The sequence below is a fragment of the Helicoverpa zea genome, chromosome 7 (assembly GCF_022581195.2).
Source record: "Helicoverpa zea isolate HzStark_Cry1AcR chromosome 7, ilHelZeax1.1, whole genome shotgun sequence".
NCBI classification, from domain to species: domain Eukaryota; kingdom Metazoa; phylum Arthropoda; class Insecta; order Lepidoptera; family Noctuidae; genus Helicoverpa; species Helicoverpa zea.
The window spans coordinates 4,758,063-4,770,624 of record NC_061458.1 but is presented as its reverse complement, the minus strand read 5'-3'; the positions used below and the strand labels follow the sequence as shown (position 1 = coordinate 4,770,624).

Genomic DNA, 12,562 nt, shown 5'->3' with positions numbered 1-12,562 from the left:
ATAGCAAAGTGTTAAAACTTTGGTTATCATTTTACATTAAAATGCGAGTTTCATTTTGGTGATCATTTACTATTTTTGTCTGCTATTTGTTACTATTTCTGGTGATCAGTTAAACATAAGTCGTTTGGTATGATTGAAGACAGACAGACATTGTTACTTTGCGTTAAGGTAAAGTGTAAGTATGAATTCTGTAAATAAATTTAGTAAGTCAGCAATTAAATTAATGGAACAGCTAATTGCTACGTAAACTTTATGCAAATAGTTTTGACTAGTTCAAAGTTTTTGAATAGTTTCAGATGAGTTTCAGCGACTTTATTAATTGTGTACCTATTAAGAATTCCGTTATGTATTAAATTAGAACTACAAGTAAGTACTTTTTGCAGTCCATGTTTTAATAGAATTAACGCATTTTAAAATGCCATTTTATTTGTGATTCTGTAAAACAAGGTTAGAATAAGATTATCTATTCTAACTAACTCGGTACTCGAGCTTAATTTGTATTTTACAGAGAGTAGTTATTATAATTATAACAGTTTTTCCACAACTTCAAAAGATGAAGTACCTATGTCCGTTTCTTAAAAGATACAGACCAACGACAAAGTCTACTTAGTTATTGCATTGTAAGGTACACAAACTTAAAAGTTAATCTTGTATGGCTAAGTTGAAGTGGTCTTACTGCAAAGGGCAATCTCTTACTGTGTAAGAGGACACAACTAGGTTTAGCCATATATGGCCGGCAACACCTGGGTGTAACCGGTTAAAGCTATGTGGAGCTGCACTTCGGGCTTTATCCATTACATACATATATATATTTATATATAAATATGTATATACCTGTCTGTCTACTACAACAACATTACATAGATTCATTACCTACTAATATAAAAACACGAAAATTATGACATAAATATTTCAACGTTTATCAACGAACATTAATGATAAAATCTGTCTGCGGCTTAAAAACTCATACTCATTCATATAAACCTTTGAGCTGTCATTATTTACTTGATTTATAAAATACTGCAATGTCACACACATCGGTAAATCGTTTTAGCTTCTGTCAGACATGGGAATTAAACTGACAAATGATAAACCATTCTGACAAAATTATTATGACCTGAATATATTTTTGTTACGTCTAAGCCTTTTGAGGTATGAATGAAATATTTATTCATATGGACACGCTTGGTATATTTTCCATTGACATAATCTCGTGAATAGTCCTGTTTTACTTACACGATCCATATTATGAACGTTAGAATATTACTTAAAAAATTAAAATTACTTAACTATTTTGGATGAGATTCGGTTCGATATAGAGGGCTGGCTTCATGAACTAGAAGGCTTTTTATGGATATTTAGAAAGAAAACGCAAGATTCAGCTATAAGTAACCAAAACGAACTGATTTTGAACTAGGAATGGTTTATTAAATGTGTATTTTCATATAAAGTTGGTCTTGATTAGCATTACAAGGAGCTTGGGTCCTGTTTAGTATTTCAATATAAATGAATACCTACGTTATGTAGATATTTTGTACCTAATGTTTAGTGACGGCCCCATTTTAATGAAGGTTCTGTGTTTTGTGATGACTGATCACATTTCAACTAAAATTAGGTCTTAAAAACATCACGTTAATTTAATAACGAATCTCGCGTACCTACCTGGTAATTTCATTATAGTTACTAGTGGTAGTTATTATAGTAATCATTTTTTTGTATAGGCATTTATCGATCTTATCATGGAATTTCTGAAACAAAAGTCGAAGTTTACGTACCTGAACATGAATGACGTCAACATTGATTTTCCGCAATGACGTCAGTTCCTACAAAGAAGCGTAAAGGTACGTTTTGAATTCTAGCTGCCGACTGCAACTGCCAACTGCAAGTGCCATGACTGCATGAAGTCGGCCGCAGCTGCACTACTTATTTGTATGTATTAACGTGAAATAGTTTTTCATCGAGCGGTAGCAGCATGTGCAGTAGCTGTCAGATATCTGACATTTTACATAGTACAGCTGCGGCCAACTTCATGTAATCACGGCATTTGCAGCCGTCAGTTGCAGTCGGCAGCTAGAATTCAACACGCACCTTTATGTTGTCAGTCTTGTTATCTATTCTGTTTAAAAATAAGTTAAACAAGTCAAGAGGTTGGACCTTCACCTGAATAGGCTCTTCGGCTGGGTCAAGTGCTTGATGGATGAAAGCGGCACTCCTGGACACGACGCGTAATTTTACAGATTTACACAACTTTGATCCTTGAAAGTATCTTGAGTGTTATCTTTTTCGATTGGTATTGTTAAAAATAAATATTTTTAGATCGCCAAGTATCAGCTTAATGTTTCTAAGAACCTCTAATCGGAGTGTGGGATTGACCTTTAATATAGAATTTGATGTCAAACGGTTCTTAAAAGATTAAAAGTGTACGGTTATTAATTGGCTTTGTGTTCGTCGTATTAGTAAACGACATTTTTATTTCTAGTTGTACTTTAGTAAGTTTGAAGATAACATTTAACTGCTAGAAATAAAACTTTTAGAATTCTATAATTTTTGAGTACCTGTTAACTCGAGTACCTAAAATGTTAAATCTTTTAGAGCCTTATCCCTTAATTTTATTACAGCCATACTAAAGCAGGACCTCATTGCATTAAAAGCTCGTATTATTCTAGACAGAACACAAGTTGTCCTGAGAAACCATTCTAGAAATGAAAACATTTCTTAGAACCTTTTCAAACTATCTCAGGACGAACAAAACTATCAATTTTATTAGAAAACTACTGCTATAAAAGCCGCAATTTATACTAAAACAACATAATTTTCTTGAAGACACCGATATGTGTTATGTACGTGGGTGTGACAGTCACGGTTTTGCACAAACTGACACACAAGCATGGTCAACCATTAACATGATTTGGTCGGTGATCACGTAGAAAATTGTAAGCTTTCCATTATTCTATGGCCTTATAAGGTAAGGGGGTCAATCGGTTTCCTTCATTTATTGTTTGACCTTGACTAACGACGGGTGCAAGCGCGGTTGTGGAAATATTTACAAGTTGAAGAAGTGGCTGAATATTCAGTGTTGGTTTTACAAGCTTTGCAGGTAAGGGTTAGGTTAGAATTTTATATTAAAATTATTCCAAAGATTTTAAAGTTATTAGTTTTCAGTATTTATCGTAAAATACAAAACAGTAGGCCCTTAATTCATATTGAAATATACCTTTAAATATTAAGCTTCTTGGATTATATACTTTTAAGATTCTAATTCTAATATAGGAGGATAAAAGTTTTAATACTTAATCTTTGTTTTTAACTAACTTCTATTAATCCTCAAAGAGTAAAAGTTTAGATGTGATAAATAGTATAAGTAAAATTAAATGAAAAGGTAGGATCATTCATTTATCAACGCCTACGGGAAATGTCGGAAACGCGACAACTTTGCAGGTAAGTATCTTTGTAGGGAGAAGCGATGAGTGTTTGTTAAATATTTAAATACGAATCAAAATCTATATTATGAGGAAATAAGCAGTTTTAAGATATATTCTTTAGTTGTTACGATAGCTTTTGTGAGACAAATAAATGAAATCATTCTCATTATTTCTCATCAGCTGTTGATTTTCTCAATTCGAATTCCCCTAAATCTCCATTTTATTCTATTTCGGTAATGATAAAAATATTGATACTTTAGCCTGCCAAAAATCCAGGTTAAGTTCTTAGGCACTGGTTTCACAAATTACGACCCACGGTACAAGACTTTTCAGAACACGCAAGAGTCGGCATTTCAAACTTTCATACCGACTTATTTGCTCATTCTACCCTTTCAGAACTTATAATTGTTTATTATAACTTTCTTATTCAAACGAACAATAAGAAATTGGGCATTTTTATGAAATCCTAAATATTTTGTAATTGGTCAATGAATCGCTAGTTGAATGCTTCTATGATTTTCTTTAGAACAAAGTTAACCTTCATTTTGGATAAGATGGTAAAAAAAAAAAAACAAATAAAATATTAACACTAACTAAATTCAATAAAATAATTCTGTACCAAATATGTTACCATCTAATACCGCGTAGGCTCAACTCCGCAGACCACAAAATATGTCTCATTGAATTATTTATAAGAAAGACACCATTAACAGCTAACACCTGTATCCGCTTTATTACCAGATATTTATAGGCACTCCAATACATTCCTTTCCATTTGGAGTATATCACGATATATGTGTATTTCTAACTTTCCTTTCAGAGTCGAAGCTCTTTGTACGCGCATCAAGAAATGGCTGAAGTGAGGATATGAAATACGTGACAATGTGTTCCCTCCTCTCGGTGATAACTTTAATAACCGTGTCTGTAATCACGGGGTGTCATGGCGAACAAAAACAGACCGATCCAGACTCGTACATGAGTCAGCTCATAGCAGATTTATGGCTAGAGGGGGCCGATGTCATCCGGATTATTTGGCGGGATTGCTCTAAAAAAGTAAGTGCTAATATGTGTTTTTCAAAGATTATTGTCACCATTTTTGTGGCACCCCTCTCTAAGATTGCCTTGATCAACTTAATATCTTCAGATTTAAGTAAATAGTCGTGTAAAATTCTACAAATAGATAGTGATCGCGTCACAGGAAAAATGAGAACTCAAAGTTTATTTTTAAAATTAGTTGCGAGCTTGTTATTACTTGCTTTTCAAGATGTTTTTAAAGTGCATCCTTTTGAAACTGTAGTGTATTAATTAGTGACAAGACTACACTTTCAAAGCGTGGAAATAAAATGGAAAATAAATCCTAGAAATATTTTTGAGGAGACGGTAATCCGTCTTCTTGAATATTCAATTGCTTGACCGATTAGGTCGACCAAATAGGCTTTTGTTGATGTGAAAAGGTACTTAGATATCAATAAAAACCATCACAAAAGGCACCCACAGGCCTTGAGCGATTTGAAGGTCATTTTTCTTCGAAATCTTCCCCCTATTGTTATCTTATTCGAGTGTGTACATACTTGAGATTGAAATTGGCCATTAAGGTTATTTGTCAACAGTGTCCTTAGTCCACGTTGATGCCTCGTATAAGCCTGCAGTAGCCGCTTGAAATCGCCTTAATCGGCTTTGGCAACGGGTACTGTCTATATTATACCTATACATATTGAGAGAATTATAAAGATGTAGCGTTTTAAAACGTATTATTTTTATCTTTTCTTATTTTTCGTTTTTGTTTATTTAATTAACAGAGCTAGATTACATAGCTCAGTCAGCATTCAATATGTAGTTTAGGAGTGAAATAAACTCAATATATTTAATACAGATTTTCCAATCTCTATTAAAAAGTGTCATATTGAAATTTATCTGAATTAAACATGGAGAATAAACGTATCATAATTTATCGTTCAGAAGAAAAAAAGTTCTAATATTTTAATTCAGTTATTTGTTTACCTTATTGGACTAAATTATTATTATTCAGAAACATAATAATTAAGATATTGGTATTTATAATGTAGGTACGTCCACGAATAGCAATCGTACACAAAAAAAAAAACAAAATCCAATTTCGAGTGTAAGATCATTTATCAAAGCATATTATTTTCTCCTGCTCTGAAGATATTTGACCCATCCTTAAATTAAATTTCCTCCTTTTTTCCTAGTTAGTGGACGTGAAAGACGTAATAGATCACAAGGAGTATTTCCCTAAGTTCGTAAGGTGCATGAAGAGGAAGACGTTGAGAGCCCTCGACAGGTCACTGACCCCTGATGTGGTGCCTGTGGCTGATGGGATCAACTTGGTGCGGTTTGAACTGGTTGATAGATCTGGGAATGTTATGCCTGAGAACGAAACCAGGTAAGCATGAGGATATAATTTAAGATGTAACTTTTTTACCTATTTGGTAACTACGCTATATGATTGTTTTATCACTATCATGCAGATATTTCAAGAAAGTACACTAAGCATTTAATATAAAATTATGAAGTCTTGTCTCCAAGAATTAAACCTGCTGCGCATTTTCATACCTATACCTGCAGGAAAAATGATCGATTTTCAGATGACTTGCTCTAAGAAAGTTTATTAATTTCAGTGTGAAAAGAATTCTAGCTAATCACGTACTATGTCAGACAGTCTTTATTCTTGGAACTATCTTTCAGAATAATGTCTATGATAAAAATCACTGCAAATTTACCTTATTTTAATGATTTGAATTAAAGGGGCTTTTGCATTCAATCGTTCTTCTTTTGTTTATCATACAAATAAAAAATTGCATTATATGCCTCTGTCGTCGGTACAATTTTAGTTCCTGCAAAGTTCCTGCATTTAATTATTTTTGAATTGAATGCCCTTCATTTTTAACGATTATTGGATTTATAGGACACCAAAATTAAAATAATATAGGAACCGGCAGTGTTAATTATTTACTCTAACCAACCACAATTCATTAATTACGCTCGGGATTTGATGCCGTAATTAGGTGTCATCGTATTAATCCGACACTAATTAAATAATATGTTGTTTTTTGATATTTAGAGGCACAATTATTTTGGTTGGAACCTGTTATAATAGGGACATTTTGATATTAATAAATTGTACACAAACAAGCATTGCTAGGAATGCGAGTAAAAATGTACTATTTATAAACAAAATCTGCACTCTTTCTTAAAGATCAAAGTCAAAGTCTGTTGACTTTGACTTTGATCTTTAAATTATAAACAAAACTCGGCATTATTTTTTTAATCAGTGTTCTAAAATAAAAAGTGTAAAAATTACCTACACCTCTCTATCTATACTACCCTTGATATGTTCTTTCAGTAGTCCTTCCGATGTTTAACTTCATCAATTTCTATAATAATATACCTTTAAATAAAATACTCGTACAAACATTTTATAATGTGATGTCGAAGATCGTCAATCGTACGAGACACAAGTCAGGGTAATGACCCCGAGACAATACGTCAACGTCGTTCGAATCTGGTGTCGCATAAAATTGCGCAACTGACTCCTATTTCAGTTGTTTCTGCAAAATATTTGTACTTAATACGATAACAATAAACTTACGTATTTGTGTAATATTTTAATTGTTTCTCAAGTGTTAAGCGCCAAGCTGAAAATGTGATATGGCTTAGTTTCATTTAGGGAAGACGTAGACCAACCGTAGATGAATTTTAAGAATATCAGAGGTAACAAAAGTTCGTTAAATTACGATCTGCATAAATTTACACTAAATATTTTGGATTCTAAAGTCAGTTGTATTGACATTTATTTAAAACAGCAAACAGATAGAAATAATGTATTACAAGATATACCTATAGAAGCAATTTCTAAGTGCACTTATTCACTCCCTGTATTTGTACTCTCTGTAGGCAACGAATAAAATAACAGTTCTGATTAACATCAGCCATTTATGTAGTTTACACGTCATTTGCTAGTGGATTTTTCCCTTCAGTTAACAGGAATCACATCATGAAGTCTAGAGTGCTCCATATTGAATTTCGTACGACGACATTAAGGCACACGTCAGTTATTTAAAAAAAAAACTTTTTATATAACCGTGGTTGCCATTCTTTTGTTTTGTACGTGTATTATGCATACATTCTACAATTGAGTCATACAAAGTTTATCTGATACTTACCTACAATAAAATTGTCACCCGATGTTTCACACTCCCGATCCTTTTCCCAACTATGTTGTGGCCGTCTACCAGTCCAACCGTATGTAGCTGAGTAACAGTTTTACGTGTAGTGACTGTCTACCTGACCCCAACCATCAAACCCATAGTTACCTGGGCAACTCGATGTTTTACAGTAACATTCTTTATTATTTAGTGCATCAAACCCTATTAAATTATCATGGCAATTAGGCATAAAGCAGCTTATAACCAAAACTAGTACAAGTCTACATTCTATTTATATCCTAGTTTCCATTGCTACGCCTATATTTTTTCTGTACTATTTTTACACAAACAACGTCTGCTCATATTGTCGTGATGCTCTTCAGTAAGTAATACGGTACATTAAATACAAGGATATATATCATTATTCGTTTTCCCGGAAAATTTACACGAAGGCTTTCGCTCAAGCGTAGGCCGACACGATATGGCCGAAAATTGTGATACACTCGACGGCCGGGTGGCGTACATTCTATTAAATCAGAGTAACCCGACGCTGCCTTTGATATATTAAGATTATTATATTAAACACTGATCCGGAATATATAGGTAGATATTCGTATGATGAAAAGAAAAAGAGTTGTTTGGTAGTGTAAAAAATTGTGACTATAAAAATCATGCAAATTGTTCTTGTGAACATTATCTTCACCGCGATTTTGATCATCTAATAATTCAAATTATAATACCTACATAATATTCAGTAGCTACTTATTTATTTTGAAAGTCCATTTCACATGAATATTACTAACCATGTTATTCTATCCAGGATACTCTAAAACACTATTTGGAAATCACTTTCTAGGATAAGTGGATTAGATCATTTCTTTCGCAGCTTTTTACCGTTACTGAAGAAATCTGGATTTCTTTGGTGAATTAACTATTTACCTGAATACTGTCAACTGGAAAAATAAGCAGACATTTTTCCTGTACAAAAAGTGTTCAGCCAATTTATTTATTATTTTTCCTCTTATTAAATTATGTATTCGCTTTACCACGCTTTACGTTATCCACTGGGACTTCGAATTTTAATTTTCGCTCCAAATTTCAGTTTTCCACAATTTTCATTTTCAGTCTCAGGATACGTGTTGGCCATAATTTATTTTTCAATTTATAATTCTTTATAATACAATTTGTCTGTCTTGCATTCCTTTCTATTCCATTCTTCCAAGTTCATCAAGTGTTACAACATGATTTGAATAAACTTTCATGATTTTTAAAGCCCATGAAGTTTAGTTTATTGCAAGTAATGTTTTTAAAGAAATACCTACATAATATAAATGTACTGTATATAACATTAGGGTAATTTTCTTATCTATCTCGAAACCAAAACAACTGTTATATTTTTATAGCATGTCAGGATTATTTCATACTTTTTAACCCAACACTCGCACACGCTCTGTGTTGGTTCTAAAACGAGAAAATGCTTGCCAAAACCTATTAAAAGTACGCCTAAGAGCTGTCATGTTCGTTTGTCTTTTATAGTTCCTGGACTGAGAAAGAATTGGATGAAGGCGAATGGCGTACACTCGCTGTACAACGAATGGCTAAAGTTCTGAAAACTCACGTAATCAAGTTTGACTTTGACGATGGAAAAACTATTGAGAAAGGTATACATTAATATTAGTTAATTATTCCGTTTATTGAGTTACATGTTGAGACTTTTGTGAGTGATGAAATAGTTTGGGGTTGAGTGTAAGAGAGTGTGTATTTTCAGTAAGATAACGACTAGTCATCAAATTATTCAATGTTCGGGAATTATTTTAAACTTAAATTTAAACAAAAATTACTTATAATAATCAGTTGTCCCGTCGATAGTAGTTGGTAGAATAATATCAGGCATATTTTGTTCTTTACATTATTCCTTATTTTGAACTCTTTGACAGTGGAATACCGAGGTCGTCGGCGCCACCAAATGATGACGATGATGATGTTCGGCATCGTCTCCATCGGCATGGTGCTAGTCCCCATGGGCTTCCAATTCCTAGCGGTCCTAGGCGGCAAGGCACTATTGCTCGCAAAAATGGCCCTCATACTCGCATCAATACAAGGACTGAAAAAGGTAGATATCCAAACACTTTATTAACATAGAGCATTATAAAATATTAACTTTAATACGTAAAACGAAATTATGTTTAACTTCAAGGAGTTTGCTCCTACACTTATCGCACAAGTTTGTAAAGCAACTTTAAGACTTTATTAGGCTCTTTTATATCAAAAAGAGCAAACAGCTCTTCGAAACAATATTCTATTAATGTATGGACTACCCCTTGTAAGAGATAGCTAACACTTACAAATTAATCCCTAACAAAGTTACAACGTCTGAAAAAGTCACACGAAAAGAGTAGATTGAAAGAACTTAATAATATTAACAATACCTACTAACATAAATAATAAATATGTATAACACCATTCTCTTTTAGGTAGACACTAGTAGTGATGGGTATCATGACAGGGGGAAGGTATGAATTTCAATAATCGATCTTACTTCTTTCCTAATCATCTAACAATTCTAACGCAGTCATAATAATGTTGATCACAAGTTTAGGCTTTAAATGCACTGGTACTAAAATCACCGGGGTAACCCGTTAACAGATGTTCTGTTCCAGATCGCTTCAAGTCCGGTGAACTACGGGTTTTACCACTCGTACCCATACGACTATTATGAGAAGAGGAGTCGGGACGACTGGCCTCCAGCCGGCGTCATGCCTGCCACGCCTCCTCCCGCCCTCTCCGTTCACAACCCTTGGACTGATACAGAGATCGTAAAACGCGATAGAATACACATCGCAACTAACAAAGAACACAAAACAACTAAAGGCCCAGAAATAGTGACGTGGCAACCCGAATTACCGAAAGCTGTTAAAAAGGAGGCGGAACCTAGAGTTTATCCGATTTACGCTGGACCTTCAGATGTACCAGGTTCTATATTTACCTCTATCGATGCTCCTACACCGCTTGCAGACTTGACAACGAGACCTGGTGATGTGCAAGCAGACTACGCAATCGATTTGCCGTTCAATCGATTTCATTTTCAAAGTCCCACTACTGTCGTTTCAGCTTGATGTGTTCGTTCAATTGTTTTACGCTCTGTATCATGTAGTTAGTGGCATATTTCAGTATTTAGCGCAAGTGCTTTACCCTAATAGACATGTATTTTATGCTAATTATTAATAGAACAATGTTGTAGTGTGTAGTTAATGAAATATGAAAAATAAATGTTTAAAATTTTGAGAGTGTTTTTTTATCATACCATCTTAGTCCATATACATACTTACCAACATTTAAATACCAAGTGGAAAGGTCAGTACCGTCTGAACTTTTAGTTAGCTATTCTCACTCACTGCCAGCTGACGCGACTAATTGGATTCATTGGCGCTAAAAAAATATCTCATGTTATATAACACGGCCACATATTCCAAAATGTTACTAGTCAAACTATGGAACTGTGGTAGTACAAGACCCAAGATAGTGACACTGAGCTCTATACCAAAAAATAATTTTGAAAGTTCGAACTGGTGATCCCATGAGACAGTGAAAACTGCAAACAAAAGTTTAATATCAACCTCCCTAAAGTTTGAGCTTCTAAATTATATTTTATTTGACTTCAATGTGAAGACAAACAGGACTCAATCAATCTATTCTCTTTCATCAAAGAAAGTGAACTAAGATTAACTTCGTACATAATTTAGTCAAGTGTGTATCTACAGTTAAGGTAACTAAGTCTAAAGTCACGTAACAGGCAATCAATGTAATCACAAGCTATTTCCTTGTCAAAGGTAGCGGCGTCCGCGAGTCGAATGCGTTTCTACGGAGCTCATCTTTGATTCGAACATAAGTTCGAACCGGATTGAATGAGTAATGATTAAAAATATTGAGTGAGCTTTTTGTAGAATATTCACTGCTAATTGGTTTTAAATAAAGATCTTAGAATGTTTTTTCAGCATTTCGTTTTTCAATCAACAAAAACAAAGCAAGTAATTTTAGTAGATCATATTTTTTATCATTATTTTAAACAATAATAAAAGTATTTTATAAAAACAAGTGGTGAAAAATAACAAAACGCACTTTTTTTCAAAAATAACAAATCAGAAGGCTTGTTAATATTAGAGTGTATATTTTCAATAACTACTACGTACCTATAAGCTCAAAATGCAATCATTACTCTTCATTCCAATATATTATTTGAGTTTATAATTTAAACAAAATATTTCTCCTAACTTCCAAATGATTTATAACGTGAAATGTTCAGGAAACTTTTTGTTATTAATTGATAATGTCACGAACAAAGTTAATTTTCAGGAGACATTTAATTCATCTTTCTGAGCTGAATCAGACTTGCCGCGTCTACAAAGAGTTTAGATAAAAAAACCTTAGAATTCTTATTTGGTGCTTTCAACTTGCATAATACGTAATACATATGTAGTAAGTAGTAAGTGGTACTTACTGCATGTTTTGTGCAGTTGACAACTGTCAATTTTCAAGAGAATATAGCATTGTTTTACTGACTGATAGAACTGTCAACTGCACTAAAAAACGGTCTGAACATAAATGAATGTAGGCCTGACAGGTGAAGATATTTTCAGATAATATTTATAATGAATCCAAAATATCTCCGAGGTTTTAGACTATTACGAACGTTTGAAGGAGCGTATGTGAAAACATTGGGTGAGGAATGCCGCAGAAAGAAGCTAGTAACACACTTACTGATGAAAGTTCATTAACCAAGGCCCTCAAGCCAGCTATTGTTTATATGAGTTACATCAAAAGCAATTCCAACTTGATCAGGGAATTAAATACAAACAAATTGATGTTTATACTTAAATAGAGAAGCTGTCGATGTTTTTAGTGTAAATACATAAAGGTTTTGTTGCTATGTTTGTTTGTAAGTACCTACTTGAAAAGAAAAATAAATCATTTTAA

At 33.3% G+C, this 12,562-nt stretch overlaps 1 protein-coding gene across 1 annotated transcript; it reads left to right on the top strand.

Moving 5' to 3' along the window:
* The first annotated feature begins 4,289 nt into the window (after window positions 1-4,289).
* Window positions 4,290-10,704, top strand: LOC124632124. Its single transcript, XM_047166802.1, has 5 exons — window positions 4,290-4,475; window positions 5,633-5,826; window positions 9,125-9,249; window positions 9,526-9,701; window positions 10,249-10,704. The coding sequence occupies exons 1-5, from the start codon at window positions 4,290-4,292 to the stop codon at window positions 10,702-10,704; spliced, it is 1,137 nt and encodes a 378-aa protein (XP_047022758.1).
* Window positions 10,705-12,562: the final 1,858 nt, after the last annotated feature.

What these genes read in the sequence shown, in the direction of transcription:
- LOC124632124 (XM_047166802.1), top strand. Translation starts at nt 4,290, where the DNA reads ATGAAATACGTGACAATGTGTTCCCTCCTCTCGGTGATAACTTTAATA. An exon ending in GGCGGGATTGCTCTAAAAAA is followed by an intron (nt 4,476 to 5,632) that starts GTAAGTGCTAAT and finishes CTTTTTTCCTAG; the next exon opens with TTAGTGGACGTGAAAGACGT. An exon ending in CAATACAAGGACTGAAAAAG is followed by an intron (nt 9,702 to 10,248) that starts GTAGATATCCAA and finishes GTTCTGTTCCAG; the next exon opens with ATCGCTTCAAGTCCGGTGAA.